The sequence below is a fragment of the Leguminivora glycinivorella genome, chromosome 20 (genome assembly GCF_023078275.1).
Source record: "Leguminivora glycinivorella isolate SPB_JAAS2020 chromosome 20, LegGlyc_1.1, whole genome shotgun sequence".
NCBI lineage: Eukaryota > Metazoa > Arthropoda > Insecta > Lepidoptera > Tortricidae > Leguminivora > Leguminivora glycinivorella.
In genome coordinates, this window is record NC_062990.1 from 9185713 (window position 1) to 9209563 (window position 23851).

The 23851-nt window shown below is 38.7% G+C and overlaps 1 protein-coding gene across 1 annotated transcript in view; it reads right to left on the reverse strand.

Moving 5' to 3' along the window:
- LOC125237079 overlaps positions 1-23851 on the reverse strand; it is an 88007-nt gene that overhangs the window by 17720 nt on the left and 46436 nt on the right. The window contains exons 6-7 of the mRNA XM_048144031.1: positions 14448-14471; positions 3377-3412 (exon numbers count right to left, since the gene is read on the reverse strand). Coding sequence (XP_047999988.1) covers positions 3377-3412; positions 14448-14471 — 60 coding nt within the window. The remainder of the gene's footprint in view (positions 1-3376; positions 3413-14447; positions 14472-23851) is intronic.

The following is a 23851-nucleotide window of genomic DNA, read 5'->3' on the forward strand; positions in this document are numbered from 1 at the left end:
GGGATGAAAAAGGTCCCATTTTTTGGTTTTTTGCTCATATTTCAAAAACTGTGCATCATACGAAATTTTGGTTTACTACACTTTGAAAGCTTATAAAATTCTCTATAACTTTAATCTAGAAACATTTTTTCTATTCTTAACCGTTGTCTAGGTATGAGCTCCTAAAAACTGACAATTTTTAAAAAAATCGTCATCCCCCCACTTTTTACTTCATACATTGCTCCATATCTTGAAAAATATTTATCTTAGATAAAAGTTTTCTTCAGAAATCTTGTAGACCATTCAATCACCTTTCATAATATGTGCACATATGCTTATGTGTCATGTACCGTTGAATAATTATACGACTTTAAAAAAAAAATGTCTATTTGAGCATTTTTTTTCAGTGAACGAAAAGAAGCAACAAATATTAAATATGTATGTGATAAACATGTAAAATATGTATTTAATTAACTGGATTGTATTACGATGCTGTATAAATGCATTTATACAACAGGTAACTATACACTTAGCTATACGTAAAGGCCTTCTCACACCCACATCTACCACTACTACAATCTGTGGTGGACCGGCAAAATATTAACTTCAGTATTTCTTCCGGAGCAGCTGGTAAGTAGTAAGTACTTTGGTTTGCACATGAATCAGTAAGTTGCTTTCGTTCCTTGCCCATCCCCATTGCTCAGCATAAATATCGCATCCAAGCCAAATCTGCACCTGGTGGTATGTGCGGAAACTGCGGAATGAGTGCTCCATCGCTTCTCCTTCAGTTGGTGGGAGGGACGAAATGTCTTGTTTTACTTTAGATACGGACTGGAGGAAGCGCTGGTATCTGGGGGCCGATTTTTGTGTCTCACGGCGTTCTAATTCAGAAAATTGTCACTGAAAATAATAGGCAATTCACCGTTTTCAACCGGTATTTTAGTGACAGTGAGACTCAAAAATCGGCCCCCTGAACTCATACAGAGAGGAGAGGCTTTGCTCCATATACCATCTAAAAAAGCAAACACTTTACTGTCTTTAATATCAGCAGATGATGCAGAAGGATTCGAAAATACAGGGGTTTTCAAATAAAGTTTGCAGAAACCAACTTACTTCTCCGAAATGCTGCTGAGGTGGTGTCACATCCCGTGAAGGCATGTAGAAAGAGTATGTCCTTTAGGCCTATCTGTTGCATCTCCTGACTCGAATAATGGGCGGTAGGGAATTTGCCTCTGTTATAGGTTTAACTAACATAATGTCTTGGTCTGGTGGAGCCCATGCGGACCAACACTGAGGAAGCAGCGATGGAGCACTCATTCCGCACATACCACCAGGTTCAGACTTGGCTTGGATGCGATATTTATGCTGAGCAATGGGGATGGGCACGGAACGAAAGCAACTTACTGATTCATGTGCAAATCAAAGTACTTACCAGCTGCTCCGGAAGAAATACTGAAGTTAATATTTGCCGGTGCACCACAGATTGTAGTAGTGGTAGATGTGGGTGTGATATTGTTACCTGTTGTGTAAATTCATTTATACAGCATCGTAATACAATCAAGTTCATTACATATTATGTATTAGTTGTATCAGTATTCCACACTTTTTTTACCTCCCTCCACTATGACTGTTGACAGTTGTGCATGTGACTTGTCTCAATATACCTACACTGTTCGATATTAAAGAATATGTTAGTTTCATCAGTATACGTCACTTTATTTCCAAAACTAATGCGAATTTCAGCATGAATTTTCCGTGGAAGGTAAATGTACCTAGTAAAATTGAAAATTGTCACTTGTCTCAGTCTCAGTAAGTATACTTAGGAGGTATCGATATACTACTAACTGTCTTCTGGGCCAATTTTTTTTATGTGTAGCTAATTATAGTTATTGTTACCTGTTATGTAAATGCTTTTATACAGCATCGTAATGCAATCCAGTTCATTAAATACATATTTTACACGTTTATCACATACTTAAGTACATAATATTTGTTGCTTCTTTTCGTTCACTGAAAAAATTGCTCAAAGTGACATTTTTTTTAAAAGTCGTATAATTATTCAACGGTACGTGATACATAAACATATGTACACATATTATGAAAGGTGATTGAATGGTCTACAAGATTTCTGAAGAAAACTTTTGTCTAAGATAAATATTTTTCAAGATATGGAGCAATGTATGATGTAAAAAGTAGGGAGGATGACGGTTTTTTAAAAATTGACAGTTTTTAGGAGCTCATACCTAGACAACGGTTAAGAATAGAAAAAATGTTTCTATGTCAAAGTTATAGAGAATTTTATAAGCTTTCAAAGTGTAGTAAACCAAAATTTCGTATGACGCATAGTTTTTGAAATATGAGCAAAAAACCAAAAAATGGGACCTTTTTCATCCCCCCCCTCTTCGAGCTCACGTCCAAAGTCCGAGGACTTGTAGTATGTATGTCTCCTGACTATCCCTAACAACATCCCGTAGTGAAACTTTCTGCTTTCGGCCATTCCATCTAGAATCGTTCATTGACCAAGCTAAAGTTAAAATTTGAAAAGTGTTTTGCGAATAAGAAAAAATTTTGACGTAGGGAACAAATCAATTTATTTTATTAAATATTCGATATTTTCGACGGGTACCTGGGCGGTCAGGGTGGTGTAGCGGTTTAGCACGTCAGCCGCGATAGCTGGAGACTCGGGTTCGATTCCCGGCTTGATCGCTTTTTCTTTAGTGTATGGTAATGTGGATTAAGATACGTTTTATGAGTGCAAGAGGCGGTATGTGAGAAGAAAAAGCTATGGCGGGATTGGTTGGCGGCACGAGCTAATCAAAGAGCCCATTACATAATGTAACGCCTCTTTTGATGAAGTGAACGAAGTGAAGGATGAAAGTGCGTGTGAAAGAATTAGTTAAAAGAAAGAAAGATGAACTGAATGATCAAATGGATGAATGGGTTTTTGGGTTTGGTTATGACTTTGACTTTTTTTTATTGTATTTTTTTTAAATCCTGAATAGGTAAATGGAATGGATGAAAGATTGTCGCGAGATTTTCAGACGAACATAAAGTTTTTCTGGAAATCCGTTCGAGAGGTAAGAGTTCGGACTCTGAGCGAAAATCGGTGCAAGATTCGAATGAAAGTTTGCTGAATGGGGAAGAGTGTATTCTAAAGAGATGCCAGGAGTATTTTGAAAGCCTGTTTGAAAGGGAGGAAGCGATAATGCTAACCTCAGGTGTGAATGGAAACTTATTAATGTATGAAAGTAATAAGTAATGCAAAAAGGCCAGGTCAGAAGTACTCGAAACCGACGAGCGTGTATGAGAAAGCCTATTTTAACAAACGTAATGGCAACATTCAATACCATGTTTGAGACAAAAATATTTTATAATAGATAAATATATTCTTGCTTACCGGGAATGTCAGTTTCGGTTTCGATATGCTTGATATCTGGAATGAGAAAAAAAATGTTTTTTGTAGATTATATAATACGACATAGAGGTGAGACAAATTAGATTGGAAAAAAAATGCAGGAATCAATTCAAAGCAAACTGGAATTGGTTTTACTTATTTACAGAGGTGCGCGGGCACCTAGTAGGTGCCTGTGCCTGCGTCGTGTCCGTTAAGACAATACGGTAGGGGTCGATTCTCCATACAAACGCTCTCGACTATTTCCTCCCTGGTTTTTGAAGATAGAGCAATGATTTTTTCAGCACAGATTATTATTATTTTTATCTGTGTTGGACCGTTTTGATTCTTTTGATATTCTGCTTTTTAAAGATTCTAGAGCCAATCAAAAACTTCCAAAAACGGCCTTTTTCATTGTGGCGCAAAAAAAGGTGTGATACTCAAGATTGGTAACAATTAACCAAAAAAACTAAACGGTCCGACATAGATTATTTAATTATTATTCAGATTCTCAAATTTCGTTCCGATTGATTAAGTTTTGAAAGAGGAAAGTGTCGAGAGCGGAACCTCGATTTTAAAGATTTTTTTAAATATCTTTTGACTTTTGACCGAGTTGTTCTTAATGGACAATTTTTTTTCGATAAATCTAGTTAATAACACTTGTATATTTAACTAAAATTCCCAAGTTGAAAGGGGGGCTCCTTTCCATTTTAGCATTTTCGCTACTGTATCCTCTTAAGTGCTTGCGTATGGTTGTGTCACGACTGAAACCATAGACTAGGGTCATGTAATGTAGACCAATTCTTTTAAGCAAGATCTAACTAACTTATTTACAGAGGTGCGCGGGCACCTAGTAGGTGCCTGTGCCTGCGTCGTGTCCGTTAAGATGATACGGTAGGGGTCGATTCTCCATACAAACGCTCTCGACTATTTCCTCCCTGGTTTTTGAAGATAGAGCAATGGTTTTTTCAGCACAGATTATTATTATTTTTATCTGTGTCGGACCGTTTTGATTTTTTTGATATTCTGCTTTTTAAAGATTCTAGAGCCAATCAAAAACATCCAAAAACGGCCTTTTTCATTGTGGCGCAAAAAAAGGTGTGATACTCAAGATTGGTAACAATTAACCAAAAAAACTAAACGGTCCGACATAGATTATTTAATTATTATTCAGATTCTCAAATTTCGTTCCGATTGATTAAGTTTTGAAAGAGGAAAGTGTCGAGAGCGGAACCTCGATTTTAAAGATTTTTTTAAATATCTTTTGACTTTTGACCGAGTTGTTCTTAATGGACAATTTTTTTTCGATAAATCTAGTTAATAACACTTGTATATTTAACTAAAATTCCCAAGTTGAAAGGGGGGCTCCTTTCCATTTTAGCATTTTCGCTACTGTATCCTCTTAAGTGCTTGCGTATGGTTGTGTCACGACTGAAACCATAGACTTGGGTCATGTAATGTAGACCGATTCTTTTAAGCAAGATCTAACTAACTTTATGTCACCCTGTACACTCTCGCGAAGTATGCCATATACTGAAAGAGACAAATATAGCTACTCTACTCGATCTTCAATCAGTACCGTGTCACCGTTTTAGCTACGAAATTTGACGCACAGATTAGACATAATGTCATTATTACTAAGTGACAATTAGTGATGCGCAGTCTTTATCGTGAATAAAAGTTGACATCCATTATTGATATTTTAATGGATAATAGTAAATCCATAATATACTCTCAAATACATCAAGTACATCAAATGTATGATTCAAAGAGTTCTGTTCTTGTATCCCTTCCGGTAGGTAGTAGCTTCCTTCAAAAAGTGCTGAAAATATCCTGGAGTATGCCAGCGGACTCCATTCTTGGGGTCTTTTAATCCTTTGTTTACAAAGTAAGTACATCAAAATCGATTGATTCGTTCGGGAGCTACGATACCACAGACAGACAGACAGACATGTCAAGCGTCAAACTTATTATTATTATCATTCCGTCGTTGCGTCGGGGGTTAAAAACAAGAAACTGTCAACTTTCTTTGAAAATTGGTCAAGTGCGAGTCGGATTCGACATTTCCATAAAAAAGTCATGAGCGCCTGACTGCCTGTGATAGCAATCGTATTTTCAAGACTTTACCTACATCTCAGAAACGATAAGAGATAGAACAAAATGGACTTCAGGAAGGCAAGTATGGTCGCGCGATAAATGATAAAACATCTGGCCGTCCCTATCGCACTTACTAATAGTGCGATAGGGACGGCCTGATATTTTATCGTCTATCGCGCGACCATGCTACCCGTACAGGTTTCGGCTTTCGGTGGCACAAAGGCCATGCCAGGATAAGCTAAGTGAATCTGCCCCCAGCGAGTTTTGGCTTGAATTTTTTTATTGATTTGTCTTTGTATTAGTATCGAGTATGCCAAATTTCAGCTCCCAAAACTTTATAGTTTAGTAATAAAAAAAAAACTAAATTTAAACTTTCTTCGATATTTTTTTTCTGGGTAGCCGATTTCGACGTGCGTCACGTATATTGTGCATGTAGTAAGTACAATTACATGGTATTAATTTTGGGTTATATCAGGGGCGGCTCACTCCGCGTTTCCTCCGTACATTTCGACGGCCGCGAATTTGCGGCCCATAAAGTTTGACAACCTTCACGCTACGCAAAATAGAACTCATGTCGCATGCAGTCCGTTGACAGGTTGTTGAGAGTAAGCCTTCTGTACCTGTACTTTTATATATTCTGTGGTTATATTGCCATACAAAAACTAAAAAAAAAAGTAAAAAATATTTTTAATTTTTTTTTAAAGTGTTATCACGCAAGCGACACACAGATTATTCATCAAAGTAAGCCTTTTTAACACGTTCACGGACGGCTAGTGATAGTGACGTCATATGTCATAGACCTAAGGAAACAAATGACTACGCGTATGCTATAGCATACGTGTCCACGAATGTGTTAATAAGCTACCAAATAAATATAAATACTTAATTTTATCTGTGGTAGAACAAGGTGTTTTTTTTAATTGAATACATCACAAATCACAATACATTTCTCCCATATACGCTCGTTAAAACGAATCGCTGGCAAACTCTAGAGAAACGTGCACGTTGGTCATAAACACTGGCCACTAATAAAAATAAAAATAAAGTATATATGAATATGTTTTTTCTATGCCCGTTATTTGCATATACAGGGTGTATTTTTTTTAATACTACGTCGGTGGCAAACAAGCGTACGGCCCGCCTGATGGAAAGCGGTCACCGTAGCGTATGGACGCCTGCAACTCAAAGAGTGACACATGCGCGTTGCCACCCCATTAGAAACTTGTACATTCCCTTTTGCTGTGTTAAATACACAGTAAAAAGGAATGCACAAGTTCCAAGGAGGGTTCGGGTTGCCGACGACTCAAAGCACAATAGACCGAATAAGTCAGTTCCGTAAGTCCTCCCGTCATCAGCACACCGCACCCTCGTTGAGCTCTGGCAGCCTTACTCACCGGCAGGAACACAAGACTATGATTAGGGTCTAGTGCTATTTGGCTGCGGTCTTCTGTAAGGCGGAGGTACTACCCCAGTTGGGCTCTGCTCTAGATTCGAGAGAGATGATATCCGCTGTGCTGTGCCCTACCACACAAAGCGGAATATCATTCGCTATGCCACCTACGATAGCGGATCAGTAAGGGCAGCCTATTTTGATAGCGGTTACTGATCCGCAATGGCAGCTATGAGATTCCATGATCTTACGCGAAAATGGTCTAAGGAGACCTTCCCTCGATTTCAAATTAATGAGACTAATAAAAATACTAATAAAAACTACTAATAAACATAAAAAAAAAATAAGTCACAAATTGCGAAAAACTTTTCCCATACAATTTGTATGATAAAAATGTTTTTTTCACATGGTGTTTTTCTGATGCCAATCGATTCTATTCCTATTCAGGTTCAAAAGTTTCTTTGAGCTCAACATGCGGTAATGTACTAAAGGGCCACAAATTGAAGAAAACTTTTTCCACATTTTCCCCATAACCAAATGTACGGAAAATGTATCCATTGATTCGTGGGTTTTTAGTGCAAAGCAAGTATTGATACTGGATAAGAATGGAATCGAATGGCATCAAAAAAACTGTTTATAAAAATAGTTTTATTTTTGTAGACATGTAGATACATTTTACTATGGGGGAAATGTGGAAAAAGTTTTCTGTAATTTGCGGCTTTTTAGTACATTACCGGAATATGAGCCCTAAGAAACTATCTATACTGAATGGGAATGAAATCGATTAGTATCAAAAAACACCATGTGAAAAAAATTCATACAAATTGTACGGGAAAATTTTTTTGGTTCTATACAAGCTTTTGATGCTGGATAGGAATGGGATCGATTGGCATCAAAAAAAGTTTGTCAAAAATGCCCTTTTTCTCGCAGCCTGTATGTTTTTTCCAAAAGCTGTAAATGCCATTTCTCATCAATTTGTAATCGAGGGAACGTCTCCTCAGATCATTTTCGCGTAGGACCATGGAATCTCATAGCTACCCTTACTGACCCGCTATCAAAATACACCCTGCATGTGCATATGAAGTTTCTCTAGAGTTTGTCAGCGATTCGTTTTAACGAGCGTGTATGGGAGTAAATGTATTCAATAAAAAAAACACCTTATTTTACCACAGATATTTAAAATTAAGTATTTATATTTATTTGGTAGCTTATTATAGTGCGGGGCGTTAACGGATAGTTAGTATGAATGTATAGTCCCGTCTGGCAGAAAGCATGAAACTTGGCATGTATATAGCTTATAGGGTTATAAGAAAAAATAGAAGTAGAAACACGCCGAGGTGTCAATGTTTCCCCTCTTTCCCCCTACTTTTGTATCCCTGTTTTCAGTTTTTCTATATTTCCATGAAAACCATAAAAGCTACAATAATAACGTCTGAGAGAAGTTTATTCTCTATAAAATTTTCTACAATGCTGTCTTTGGAAGTATATAGCTAGAACTTGTAATTTTCAAACTATGCTCATTTTCCCTTTGCCATATTTGTGTTTGGTGACCAGTAGGATAAGTAAGGCCAGCGACTTTGCACTTTTGCCTGTGGTGATGCTGCTTGGTAAAATTATTCATTGGGTCAAACTGATCCGATGTAGCCCAATAGTCATGAAATCGCACGTGACTACTCCCAACAAAGAGAAGGGGAAGGGGCCGGTTCCCTCGATGAAATCTATGCAATACTTCTTCTGACTCTTAGCGACTAGGGCAAATCGTATATCATTTCCGTGTAATGTAGGGACGAGTTAATCATTTCTGAAAAAATCGTGGCACCTTTTCATACAAAAATAACGATTTTATAACAAAATAATGTTTTTTTGTGTATTTAATTGTAACAGTTATGGCATTTACAATTAACTCGTGGCAATTATCTCATCAATAAATAAAAAAATTAGGACAGGTTAGCCTAAAACTCAGTTCTGATGATGGGATCCTGGAGAAGTCAAGGGATCTCCTCAAATCTTCTAGGCATAAATATAGTGATTTTTGTATTTTTATAAGAACACCACGCATTTAAGTTCAGAATAGTGACATTTGGTGCAGTGGAACTGCTGTTGATCATCAGAACGTTACTCCTCAAAACGGAACGGCATACTTATACGGACTTGGGTATTTTTATAAGAACATCATGTATTTACGTTCAGAACAATGACATTTGGTGCCGTGGAACTGCTGATGATCATCAGAACGTAACTCCTCAAATCTGAACGGCAGACTTATAATGACTTTGGTATTTTTATAAGAACATCATGTGGTTTACTGACGATTTGCCAAAAAACGTTTCCCAAAGTTTCACATCCCAAACTATTATTCCCAAATTATCATTTCCCAAATAAACGTTTGGCAAAACAACTTATCGCAAATTGACATTTAGCAAAACTTTTTTTGGCAAGTATTTGTTTCCCAAAATATTTACTTGGTCAAATTTCATTTTACCAAATATTATTTAGTCAAAGGTATTGTTAGGCAAAATTTCCATTTCCCAATATATTGTAATTAAATAGCGCACTAAAAATTTGTTTGTTGATTTTATACTTTGTGTCCAAGATTTGTGTGAAATAATGTGTATGTCGTACTTTTTTTCCTCCTGCTGCAAGTGTCAAGGATGACATTTTCACTTACATGTCCGGATACATTTTATTAAAAAGAAACCTTATGTTTTCAAGACCATTATGTTCTATTAATTTTTAATTACTTTAAAAAGCCATTTATTTCCAGTTTGCTCACTGTCAACCTAACACGCTCCTCCTCGCTTCGCTCGTCGTCGCACCTAAACTGACCCTGTCGCACACGAGTTTTCTGTTACAATACTAATAAAATTATTACATTACATTTATGCCTTGTAATATTTATTGTCAAACGTGGTTTTGTATGGTGTAATTTGTAGAAACATTTTTTGACAAAAAAATAGTTGACAAAATAATTTTGTCCAGTAATTAATTTGACAAAAATAAAGTTGAGCAAACTTTTCTTGTCCAACTGAAGCCTTGGGAATAAAACTGAAATTATCATTTGACAATTTTAAGTTAAATTTGGCAAAAAAATCTTCGGTAAATTAAATTAATCCCGTAGAAATGAAAATGCAAATGCCTAAATATTTTCGAAATTTGCGGTGTGAAATTTTGACCAAACGTGTTTTTGGGATATAAGTTTTGCCATTAAAAACGTTTGCGAAATAAAGTTTTGTCTAAATAAAATTTGACTAAGTAAAATTGTGCCAAATGATAATTTGACCAAACAAATTCATTGCGAAACATACCTTTGCCAAACAATACTTTGGGAAATGAAACTATTGCGATATGATTATTGGGAAATGAAATTTGACGAAACGTTTTTTGGCGAAACGGCAGGACACCACATCATGTATTTACGTGCAGAACAACGACATTTGGTGCAGTGGAACTCCTGATGATGATCAAAATGAAACTCCTGAAATCTGTAGGTAATAGTGACTTTGGTGTTTTTATAAGAACAACATGCATTTACGTTCAGAATAGTGACATTTGGTGCAGTGGAACTGCTGATGATCACGATAACGTACCTCCTCAAATCTGAACGGCAGACTTATAATGACTTTGGTATTTTTATAAGAACATCATGCATATAAGTTCAGAACAGTAACATTGCAGAAGAACTGCTGTCGATGATCAGAGCTCTTGTTAGGAGATTTCTGAACGTAACAAATGCATGCTGTTCTTTTAAAAATACCAAAGTCACTAAAAGTATGCCGTTCTGATTTGAGGATTGAGGAACTCCTCTCTCAGCTCACCATCAGCAGTTCCTCTGCACCAAATGTTGCTGTTCTGAACGTAAATGCATGATATTGTCTAAAAATGCTACCACGTCAGGAATTAATGTTGGCATGCTTACTATTTGATGTAATAAACTCTCAGACCCCAAGGTACCTACACCAAAAACTAATTTGGTTAACAAATAGAAGCTGTCACTCGGTAAGGGCTCCGCGTATTATGATGCTACAGCCTCAAAAATACCGTACCGCTGCTTTTAGGGGAAGTTTTAAGTACTCCGCTACAAAATGTTGGAATAACATACCTCCACCACTACGAATACTAAAGAATAAAGTTCATTTTAAAACAAAGTTACGAGAACACTTATTAGAAACTCAGAAAAGAAGTTCTTAAAATGTAACCCCATCTCGCTCACCATTTGTCCTTTATATTTCCACATCATAATTATAATTCTGTTACCGATAACTAATCATTGTACATTGTAATATCATTCCTATTCTGTTCACATACCTACTTTACTCTTATTGCGTTTAATGAACATTATATACTTGTAATAATATTTTGCTTATTTATTATCTACTCGTACACTCTATAATATAATATATATCGACTTGCGCTGCACTAGGTCGTTCCCTTAGTATTCAGTTTATAAGGTTCTGACGGAAGATCAGCGCTGCGGCTTCCGTAGCATGTATGCTGAGTCAGCGCCTATTCTATACCACAACTCACATTCCACGACCAATACTTCAGTTAAATTAATAAGTGTCCTAATTATTGTATAATGTTATGTTAAGTCTTTTTAGTATTTCGTCTTTCTTTATTTTGTTTTGTGTTGCAAAGCATGTAAGTTTGTGGTTGAATAAAGAATTTATCTATCTATCTATCTATCTATCTATATTATTATAAAAAAATCAAAGTCATTATAAGTGTGTCGTTCAGATTTCAGGAGTTTCATTTTGATCATCATCAGGAGTTCCACTGCACCAAATGTCGTTGTTCTGCACGTAAATACATGATGTTCTTATAAAAATACCAAAGGTATTATAAGTCTGCCGTTCAGATTTGAGGAGTCACGTTCTGATGATCATCAGCAGTTCCACGGCACCAAATGTCATTATTCTGAACGTAAATACATGTCTACATGATGTTTTTATAAAAATACCCAAGTCCGTATAAGTCAGCCGTTCAGTTTTGAGGAGTAACGTTCTGATGATCAACAGCAGTTCCACTGCACCAAATGTCACTGTTCTGAACTTAAATTCATGCTGTTCTTATAAGAACACAAAAATCACTATATCTATGCCTTTAAGATTTGAGGAGATCCCCTGACTTCTCCAGGATCCCTTCATCAGAACTAGGTTTTGGGCTAACCTGTCCTAATTTTTTTATTTATTGATGAGGTAATTGCCACGATTTAATTGTAAATGCCGTAACTGTTACAATTAAATACACAAAAAAAAAACATTATTATGTTATAAAATCGTTATTTTTGTATGAAAAGGTGTGGCGATTTTTTCGGAAATTATTAACACGTCCCTACATTACACGGAAATGATATACGATTTGCCCTAGTCGCTAAGAGTCAGAAGAAGTATTGCATAGATTTCATCGAGGGAACCGGCCCCTTCCCCTTCTCTTTGTTGGGAGTAGTCACGTGCGATTTCATGACTATTGGGCTACATCGGATCAGTTTGACCCAATGAACAATTTTACCAAGCAACATCGCCACAGGCAAAAGTGCAAAGTCGCTGGCCTTACTTATCCTACTGGTCACCAAACACAAATATGGCAAAGGAAAAATGAGCATAGTTTGAAAATTATAAGTTCTAGCTATATACTTCCAAAGACAGCATTGTAGAGAATTTTATAGACAATATACTTCTCTTAGACGTTATTATTGTAGCTTTTACGGTTTTCATGGAAATACAGAAAAACTGAAAACAGGGATACAAAAGTGGGGGGAAAGAGGGGAAACATTGACACCTCGGCGTGTTTCTACTTCTATTTTTTCTTATAACCCTATAAGCTATATACATGCCAAGTTTCATGCTTTCTGCCAGACGGGACTATAGATCTGGTTAAGAACTCGTACTATTAAGGAGGATTACTTTGGTGAAAAATCTAGAGGTGTCGCGTGCGTGATAATGCTTTAAAAAAAATAAAAAATATTTTTTACTTTCTTTTTTAGGGTTCCGTAGTCAACTACGAACCCTTATAGTTTCGCCATGTCTGTCTGTCCGTCCGTCTGTCCGTCCGTCCGTCCGTCCGTCCGTCCGTCCGTCCGTCCGTCCGTCCGTCCGTCCGTCCGTCCGTCCGTCCGTCCGTCCGTCCGTCTGTCCGTCCGCGGATAATCTCAGTAACCGTTAGCACTAGAAATCTGAAATTTGGTACCAATATGTATATTAATAACGCCAACAAAGTGCAAAAATAAAAAATGGAAAAAAAATGTTTTATTAGGGTACCCCCCTACATGTAAAGTGGGGGCTGATATTTTTTTTCATTCAAACCCCAAAGTTTGATATATTGTTGGATAGGTATTTAAAAATGAATAAGGGTTTACTAAGATCGTTTTTTGATAATATTAATGTTTTCGGAAATAATCGCTCCTAAAGGAAAAAAAAGTGCGTCCCCCCCCTCTAACTTTTGAACCATATGTTTAAAAAATATGAAAAAAATCACAAAAGTAGAACTTTATAAGGACTTTCTAGGAAAATTGTTTTGAACTTGATAGGTTCAGTAGTTTTTGAGAAAAATTCGTATAACTACGGAGCCCTACACTGAGCGTGGCCCGACACGCTCTTGTTTAGTTTTCGTATTGCAATTTAACACAAAATTAATACTAGTTTTCCTTAATTCTTAATTTATAATTTCTTTATTGCATCCATGGTTACATCTAGGTGTTACATACTACATGCACAATGTACGTGACGCACGTCAAATTCGGCTGCCCAGAAAAAAAAATATCGAAGAAAGTTATAATTTAGTTTTTTTATTTTTAATTACTAAACTATAAAGTTTTGGGAGCTGAAATTTGGCAAATTTGATACTAATACAAAGACAAATCAATAAAAAAAAAATTCAAGCCAAAACTCGCTGGGGGCAGATTCACTTAGCTTATCCTGGCGTTGCCTTTTATGTTTTCGTATATATCGTAGACCTTTTTTGGACCAATTTGGACAGTTAATTTCTATACTTAAGTCATCTTAAAAGTTATCAAAATTTTGAACCATTTCTAAAAAACACGGAACAGAAATTAATTTTTTTCTACCTGTTAATCGCGCTCACAAAATTTTAAGATATTTAGTAACTACTTGCAGCGGCAGTGAGTGAAATTCGTAAATTGAGTTTTTTTCTCTTAAGTCCGACTTTGATTTCTAGTAATTTTGACTGTAGATTTCTAATAATTTTTCCTGTAATCTACAGGTAGAGGGCTATCTCGTATATTTTTCTGAAAATTTTACGCTTAGTATTTTCGGAGATAAGGAGGGGGGAATGGTCATTTTTTGCTTGTTTTCTTAAATTACTTCTAAATTACCTAAATAAATATATATGATCTTTTACCCCCAAAAGTGGCCTCTAAGAATTAATTTCATTTAATTAATTTGCATGTCCGTCTTTGGGTCACAGGTTATAACATAATATGTGTACCAAATTTCAAGTTAATCGGTCCAGTAGTTATGGAGAAAATTGGCTGTGACAGACGGACAGACAAACGAACGCACGAGTGACCCATAAGGGTTCCGTTTCTTTCTCTATGAGGTACGAAACACTAAAAAACAAGGAAATTGTACGTACCGTAAGTTTATGTTGTTTTGATTTCTGGAATGAGAAACAAATGTTTCATTAGTTTTATTTTGCATTAAGTATGCATGAAACGTTTACATATTATGCGACTGCTAAAGAAATGTTTAAAGTTCAAAGGACCAACCAATGTAACGTAACGTTTAAAAATAAACTCCAAAGATGCGAGGAAAAAAACAATTTTTTTTTTTTTCACCACACTAACTGGTAAAGGGGCGCTTTCCAAATTAAATCCCGAATATCGAATTTCACCAGATCTGGACGTGTTTGGGCTCATTCTTCTCAGAATCACGAGCTGATTCGATCCCGACGATTAAAAATGTGTCCTATTTATTTTTTCCTTTTACGTCACGATTTTAATATGAACTAACTACGAGCGTGACGTATTGGAAACTCGAATTAAGTAATAAAAGGCCATTTTACAGACCGGAACAAGTTTTTAAAGAAATAGTGCAGCAAGGAAATCGTGCGTACCTTGTGTTTATGATATTTCGATTTCTAGAATGAGAAAAAGAAGTTCACTTATATGGTCTACACAATGTGACTTCTAAAGAAATCTTAAAAGAGCCGCCACATTATAAAACAGCCATGTTTGTTTTGTAATACGGCCAGCCGTAATGTAATACGGCGGATTATACAATCCGACTGCGGCACGTCTAAAATAATTAGGACAGGCTGTGTCTCTGACGCAGCCGAAACGGTGGACGTGAAACGTGGTGTAAATTACTATTTTATTTATTTTATTGATTTGGGAAACATACAGCATTTAAAATATACATATGTCTTACAAATTAAAGGTAGCTCACAAGCCAAAGCAGTTTCCACTTTAAGGTTATACATGAGAAAGCTTTGAAATAGACATGCATTTAACAAGTTCTTTTAAACAACAATTTACTACAAAAATGCAAACAAGACAACCAACTTTATCTGCAATGGAAACGAAGTTAAAATTATGATAAATTAAAAGAGAAGGACATACAAAAAAAAATACAAAACATTACTAACCAAATATGCCAAATAAATCAAACAAATAAAAACATGATAAAACTACTTAAAATTAAATACCTAACTTATTTATAAATAAAAAATTTGGCCTAAATCGCCGTCAATGGGCAAGGTACCCAGAAGGCTGGCAGCATTTCCACGCTGTATAGCGTTACCTATACGTTGCGCAAAATACTGGCCAGCCCTCTGGTTGTCTGAGGTCTCTATTAGGCGAGATGACAAATGTTTATACAAATGACGGGCACTGGGCCCCCATGGCCCCAGAGTCTCAACGCCAAACGCCGCAAATATGTAGCTGGTTCTTAGGGCGGCATATTTGCGGCGTTTGATGCTTTCGGCTGAGGATGCCGCAGCGCCAGCAGCAACGCTGGTGACTGGAACATGGGACGGCGCCAGTGTATCAACGCAAGTAGCGTCCCAAACTAGCGGCCGACCCATGCTCCAAGGCACCAGTGTCATACCGTCAGGCTTCTTGCCGTCGTCCCTAGCCAGGTCACTGGGCTCCCTGACTGCTGGCACTTTCGCGCTGACAAGGGCCCGACGGATAACATCATTGATACTGGCGTGGTGCGGGATCCTTCCAGCGCTTCGGGCGCATGAGAGGCCATGGTGACCCAATGTGTCCACCATGGTACCGCATTGACAGCGATGAGGCTGGTTTGTTGATGCCCCCAAACGCAAGCTAGCTGCTAGGCAATAGGTGGTGTTATCCAGCAGAGTCCCAATGTTTGGTGAGGGTAAAGCCTGTAGCCACAGACCCGACTCCCACTCCGCAGTCGCAAGGAGACGAGCTCGGTCTGTCGAACTAGTTGACGTATTTAAAACGTTTTCCCGTACCAGTCGACAGAGCGGCTCGTCCCATTGCCTCTGCGAACAGAGATTGGCAGGCGGGTCCGTGTTTGGACAGGTTATGGACCAAACGTTCTTGGCCTCGGAGCAGTGTGCGGCTTCTATAGATCCAATTGAAGGTTCTAATATTTTACCTAATAAGGCTTTGAGCACCATGCACCGAGGACAAGAACACAGGTAGAGCAACACAAGAAATTTTGCGGATACCCAGGCCGCCAAACCTAATAGGAAGGCTAGCCTGGGTCCAAGTTCTGTCGTCAAAATGGATATTGAAGATGGAGGTGATTGTTTCAATGACTAACATATCTAATTTTGATACCAAAGTTGGGTATTTCCAAAGATGAGTTCCGCGGAGTAAGTATGTACGTAAATTTTGGGACGAAAAGGCAGTGCTTAATGATTGAATAGGCTGAATGAATATTAATTTTGGCCAAACGGTATGATGTTGTTTTAAAATTTTGAATCTTAGAGTCAATGAATGTTTCAAAGGATTGGTCCAAAATGGGACAACCAAGGAGGTGAAGCGACTCTTTGTTTATAATTTTTATACCCGGAGCTAGTTGTGTAAAAAGGTCGATAACGTTATTCTTGTCCGGGCAGGAGTCTGTAATAAAAAGTTCGCACTTCGAAAAATTTAGTGAAAGGCCAATATTATAGTATTCATGTCAATGATTTTTTTTTTTTTAATCTTCCAGGACGCAGTTCGCTTCACCACCGAGAGTCCCGTCGTCTAAATACCACACGTTTAATTTTGAATTTAGTTCTTTGATGGTGGGATGTATGGCAAGGCTGAAAATTGCTGGACTAAGCGGGTCGCCTTGTTGGCATCCTACGGATGAAGCCAGAACGTTACTTTTATATAATAATTTGGAGGGAGAACTATAACACTGCGAAAGAAATTTGTATATCAAAGGGGTTTTATTTTTTAATTGAGCCAACAAGGCGCCCCTGTCTACGGAATTGAACGCGTAGCACACATCCACCTTCAGCAGAACTTCGCCTGCATTTTGCTCAAGGAATGTTCTTACGGCGTGAACCGCGGCTTCACATCCGCTTTTGGAGCCGAACCCCAGTTGGATAGGTTGAAGTTCTGGGGTAAGCTCCAAAAGGATGGAGCGGCAAGCGATCTTGGCGGCTAGGCGTCGGAGTGTGGTACCAACCGCTATGGGGCGGATACCACCATCTTTTTTTTTAAAGCACATAGGTTGGCTCCGTACAGGATATCCCTAATGCCGTCCGGGACCTGACCGGCCAGCATGCCATTAACCAGGGCCGTCAGATCCTTTAACAGCGTGTCCCCCGTTTCCCCACAGCCGCTGCATAGGAGGTCTTTCAGGTGCTGAGGTGTCAGACCATCCAGACCTCCAGCAGAGCCATTGGGGTAAGACATTACGGCTCCAAGGACATCCTGTGGGGTGGCGATGAGATTCAGATCAGCAGGTAATGGGGGATCGGGCAGGCGAAGGTCTGTAGCTGGAGGTGGGTGCTTACTATGTAAAGCTGTGTGTTTAGGTCTTTAGGAGGAAAATGGAAACTAGTATAAATTTTACAACATGACTATATTAAAGTGCTACCAGTCAGTAGAGATGCTTAAATGTAAGTGCTTAAAAACTAAAATTCTTATACTAAAATAATGCACGCTGTAGGGCATGCGGTTTTGCCTACATATTGTGGTCAGGCGCTTTCTCTTTGTGCATTCTTTAACATGCCCCCGCGCGCTGAAGGCTGTCCTTTTGTGGAGCATCAGCATTCAGCAACGGACAAATCTTGGAGAATGCTCTTCTAACTACTCCATTGGCAGTGCGCACATCGGCGACTCGGTTGATTCCGTCTTGTCCTGGGAAGACTGCGACGATGCGGCCTAGTCTCCACTTCAAAGGAGGGAGATTATCTTCCTTTAGAAGAACCAACGTGTTCAGGGTTAAAGAGTCTCCTCCTGTTTGCCATTTGACTCTTTGCTGAAGGTCGGAAATGTACTCTTTACTCCAGCGAGTCCAGAAGTGCTGGCGCAGTTGTTCTACCCGCTGGAAACGTGTCAGATAGTTGTAGGAGTGGTCCCGATAATCTGGAGCAGGCAATGCGGTCAGCGGACGGCCGATGAGGAAGTGTCCCGGGGTGAGCGGCATCAGGTCGTCGGGTTCCGTCGATAGCGCGGTGAGTGGCCGAGAATTTAAAATTGCCTCGATCCTAATTATCGTTGTATTAAGTTGTTCATACGTGAGATTTGAATTGCCCAGCACTCTGGTCAGGTGATGCTTGGTTGATTTTACACCCGCTTCCCAGAGGCCACCGAAGTGGGGGGCGTAGGCTGGCAAAAAATGAAAGTTCGTTTCTTCATTAGACGCACTCTCAGCAATAGAATTGCAATTACTTTTGAGGAACCTGGACAATTCGTTGTATGCTCCAACGAACGAGGTTCCGTTATCGGAGTAGATATTAGCAGGCTTTCCTCTGCGCGACATGAATCTACTCAAGGCCATTAGGTAATTATTGCTTGTTAAGTCACCAACTAACTCTAAGTGTATGGCTTTGGTTGTAAAACATATGAAGATAGCTATGTACACCTTGACTATCCTACAACCTCTTCCCTGACGACTAACGGAGTTAATGGGACCTGCATAGTCGACGCCTACGTTAATAAATACGTGGCCCTCTGGAGAGAACCGAGCTTTGGGTAACTGACCCATTAAAGGGCTAAGTACGCGTCCCTTCATGCGGATACATCGGACGCACTGTCTGTAAGAAGACTTAGCCAAGTTGCGTCCTCCTATCGGCCAATAACGATCTTTAATAGCGTTTAACAAAAGCTGTGGTGTTGCATGCAGCAGGTGCCTGTGCTCGAAATGAAAAAGCAACTTTGTGAATTTGTGAGTGGACTGTAGAATGATGGGGTGCTTTTTCTCATATGGAAATTCCGAGTTCTGAAGGCGACCACCAACACGCATAATCGAATTTTCATCCAAAAATGGGTTTAATTTTAACAGTGGACTACCTTTAGGCAATACTTGAGAGTTTGACAGTAATTTGTACTCAGGCAAAGACTCAGCATGCGAAATTTTGATAAGTACGTTCAATGCGTTTTTCAACTCTAAATCGGATAAGTATTGGGTAGTAGCAGTTACTCCTTTACAGGCTGATACGAAACGCAAAACGTACGCTACGACGCGTTTCAACCGTAAGAAATTTGAAAACTTGTCAAAGTTAATGAAAGTCTCGTCTCGAATACATGCGGACAGGGTTATTTCTGGTCGAGTCTCAGGTAAATTAGCCACTTCGATACATGGGTTCTGTGGCCATGTCGAGGCATCACGCTTTAGGAAGCCAGGACCAGACCACCATAAGTCCAAGGAATTTATTTCCTCGAAGGTCACACCGCGTGATACGTGGTCAGCAGGGTTCTCGTCAGTTGGAACGTGACGCCAGGTACAACTCCCTGTAATTTCAAGAATTTCCGCTGTACGGTTGCGAACGAATGGTTGCAATTTGCTCGGCAATGTTTTGAGCCACGCGAGAACTATAGTCGAGTCGCACCAGAAAGTTGCGCTGCTAACTTGGGCTCGAAGTGAATTAATAACCTTCTGGTATAACCGAGCGCCAACGAGAGCACCGCAAAGCTCCTTTCTCGGGATAGTTAAGGGTTTTATGGGAGCAACACGACTTTTTGCTATAAGCAAGCGCACGAGAACCTCTCCTGCATCGCTGATGCTACGAGCGTAAACACAGGCACCGTAAGCTTGCTCTGAGGAGTCTGTGAAAATGTGCAGTTCCAGACTCTTGTAGGAGTCGCACAAAACTCGTCGCGGGATGCGAATGGTGTTGAGACGAGGCAGGCTTGAAACTATATCTGCCCATTGTTTTAAAGTTTCCGGAGGAAGCTCCTGGTTCCAGGAAAGCTTCTGCAACCACAGTTTTTGCATAAATATTTTCATTTTAATGACACAAGGACTTAAAAGGCCTAAAGGATCAAATATTTGTGCAATGGTTGACAATATATCCCTTTTAGTATTTCCCTTGGGAACTGAATTGCCGATTGGGAAATATAACTCGTCCGCGTCTGGATTCCAACCCAGACCTAATGTCTTACTAGGCTCGGACGATCCCATGTTTAAATTTTTGGATTCAGGGGGAGAACGGTCAATTAATCGTGGGTCGTTAGCTTTCCACTTTCTTAAATGCATGCGTGCGGCAGCTAAGGCATCAGTGACACCTTTTCGAAGTCTAACTACCTCGTCGAAATCATCACCCCCGGTCAGTAAATCATCGACATAAAAATCGTTAATTATAATTTCAGACAATGGTTTATCTTGGCAGTCTAACCCTATCTGTTTCAGACATCTACATGCTAAAAATGGTGCGCTAGCCGTCCCATAAGTTACGGTATTGAGCTGATACGTCTTTAAAACGTCAGACTCATTGTCGCGCCATAAGATGAGCTGTAATTTTCGATCGTCAGGATGAACGAATACGGTTCTGTACATTTTTTCAATATCCGCAGATATTACATATCGATGCTGCCTCAACCGTAAGAGTATGGATAGCAGATCATTTTGGACAGTAGGTCCTACCATTTGCAAATCGTTCAGCGAAACACCGGAAGTAGTGGGGCTACTAGCGTTGAACACAGCTCGCAGCTTCGTAGTGGTACTGTCCCTTAAAATTCCGTGGTGTGGGATGAAGTAGGTACCTGTATTCGAATCGGTAGGTACGTACTCAGACATATGACCTAAAGCGTGATACTCTGACATGAAGTCGATGTATAGCTTCCTAAATGATGGTCTATTTATCCACCTTCGCTCTAACGATAAAAAGCAATGTTTAGCTCTTTGAAAAGAGTCGCCTAATAATTTAGGACTTTGCTTTAACGGCAATCTAACACAAAAACTTCCGTCCTTCAAACGTGTAGTGTTAGCCTGAAAATGCTCCTCACATAATTTCTCTTCGGGAGAATATTGAGACGACTGAGGGCTAACTTCCTCCAGTTGCCAAAAACGCGCTAATTGGTTTTGTATGTCGTCATCAACGGTTGAGCGAGCACTGCCTGAATCAACAGTCATGAAATTACACATGATAGATGATGATGATGATGGATGCCTACTTGGTTGCCTAAAAATAGGACCGGAAACCAACCAGCCGAGTTGAGTTTCCCATAGTATGGGCAATCCATGACCTAATTTAATATTTTTGCATCCTAATAAATCCCAAAATAATTCGGCCCCAATTATCATATCTACATCAGACGGCTTATAAAAATATGGGTCCGCTAAACATATGTTTGATGGGATTTTTAATTTCGATATGTCAATACGATTAGGGGGAATTTCGTCCGTAATAGAAGGCAAAATGTAACAATGTAAGTCCGTTGCAAACTTCTCATTAAGTGACTTAATTTCGACTCGACATATTTCATTTATAGGCGTTGACTTTTTATTTACACCTGTTATACTTTTATTTACAAAATCGGTTGCCAGGTTTAACCTATTGTACATTTTTTGAGACATGAGACAAGACATACTGCCATTGTCTAGAACACAGCGAGCGATGTGCTCTTGCTTATTTGAATCATATATTTTTACAAGTGCAGTAGATAGCAGTACGTCTTGTGCCTTATGTCAGTATGAGGAAGAAGTACTCGGGGAAACATTCGCTGACAATGCAACCTGGGCCGGCTCGGCGCTGGAGGGGAGCGCGGGCGCAGTCTGTTTGTCGACCCCGCTGATAACGCCCGTGCAATTATCGCTATTTAATGTCGATCGATTATGTATGCCTTCCGATACGTGAATTAACGTATGGTGTTTACGTTTACATATTTTGCAACCAGGTTTCTTACAGTGATTGGCATAATGACCACCTCTAAAGCAGTTAAAACAAACCTTATAAGTAGGTAATAATTGTAATCGGGCTGTATTACTTAACGCGAGGAATTGCGCACAGTTTGATAAACAATGATCGCCCTTACAACTCGGACACGGCTTAATCGCTGGCGGCTGAGTTTTGTTGATGTTATTACCTACTTTTTCCTGCACTGCTATCATAGTTTTAATTTTAGTTACACCTTTAGTGTTGTGAAGTGACTGATTAGACGATAGTTCGAGTGTTTCGAGTAAATCAGCACGGTTTTGTAAGAAAGTTCGAAACTCCTCGAAAGTAACAGTTTTATTTTTGTCTAAACCACCCTTGAACTCCTCCCACTCGCGAAATGACTTTGAATCTAACTTCTGTGAAATTATGTGTATGAGAAGTGTAGGGGAAACTGGGGACACTTGATCCCCCACTTTGATTTTATGATCTCACGTGTACATTTTCTAACAAATATAGCACGTGTATAGACCAAACGGTGCATAATTTAACCAAGTACCTGTTTATCGGTAATTAGGATTATACCATGTTATTTATAAAAGTTAGTGAAGTAAAACTGGTATAACAGGTTTGCATCAAGTATCCCGTATGTAAGGGAGGAATGATCCGCCTGGTTGGATGACTTGATCCGAGGCGGATCATGTCTCCCATAGTAAGGGAGACATGGTTTAGTTACATAAATAGGTGAGGATCATGTATCCCATAGTCAGGGACACGTGGGTCATTAGATAGAAGTAAATGGCTGTTTATCAAGTGTGAGTTTTATTTTCCCTCCCAATAATAATCTGATAATTTAGTAGTGAACTTAAGGTAATTAATTACGGCTCATAATCAGTAATAAGACGATAATTTTTTTGAACTTTTACCTCAGTAGGATCATATCTCCCGTAGAAAGAAATGCAATAGTGATAAGGTGGAATTAAGTTAAAATTTATTTGAAGCTGGTCCATTTACGTAAATATAGCCTAAATATTTACGTAAATAAATCAATCAGTCTTGATTACAAGTTACTACTTAACTAATATTGTATTCAGCTGTACCATCTGTCCCACATTGTAAGGGATACACGATCCACCTATTTGGACGGTGGATCAAGTCTTAGACTAAACGATGCATAATTTAACCAAGTACCGGTTTATAGGTAAAAGGATTATACAATATTATTTGTAACAGTTGTTGAAGAGAAACTAGTAAAACAGGTTTGCACCAAGTGTCCCGTATGCAAGGGAGGGATGTTGGACGTCCTAATCCGAGGCGGATCATGCCTCCCATAGTAAGGGAGACATGGTTTAGTTATATAAAATATGGGAGGATCTTGTGCACCATAGTCAGGGACACATGGGGTGATCTAATGAAACTAAATTGTTGATATAAAGATATCTAACCAAAATCGAAAATAGCATAAAATAACGTTTACAAAATTATGTTTTAGTATTAAAAGAAAAAGAATATCTTAAATAAATCAAATATAGTATACATAATTTTGTTTGATATTCTATGGTATTCTATGCTAGACATGGTCCCGTTTACAGGGAGACTTGATCCTTGGTGATCATGTCTCCCCACAAAACAAATTTCAGCGAAATCGTTAGAGCGGTTTCCGAGATCGTCGGTATATAAAAAAATAAATTTACCAAGTCTCCTTTATAGTATTAGGTTAGAAATTATTTCGTAATAAGCAAAGTTAT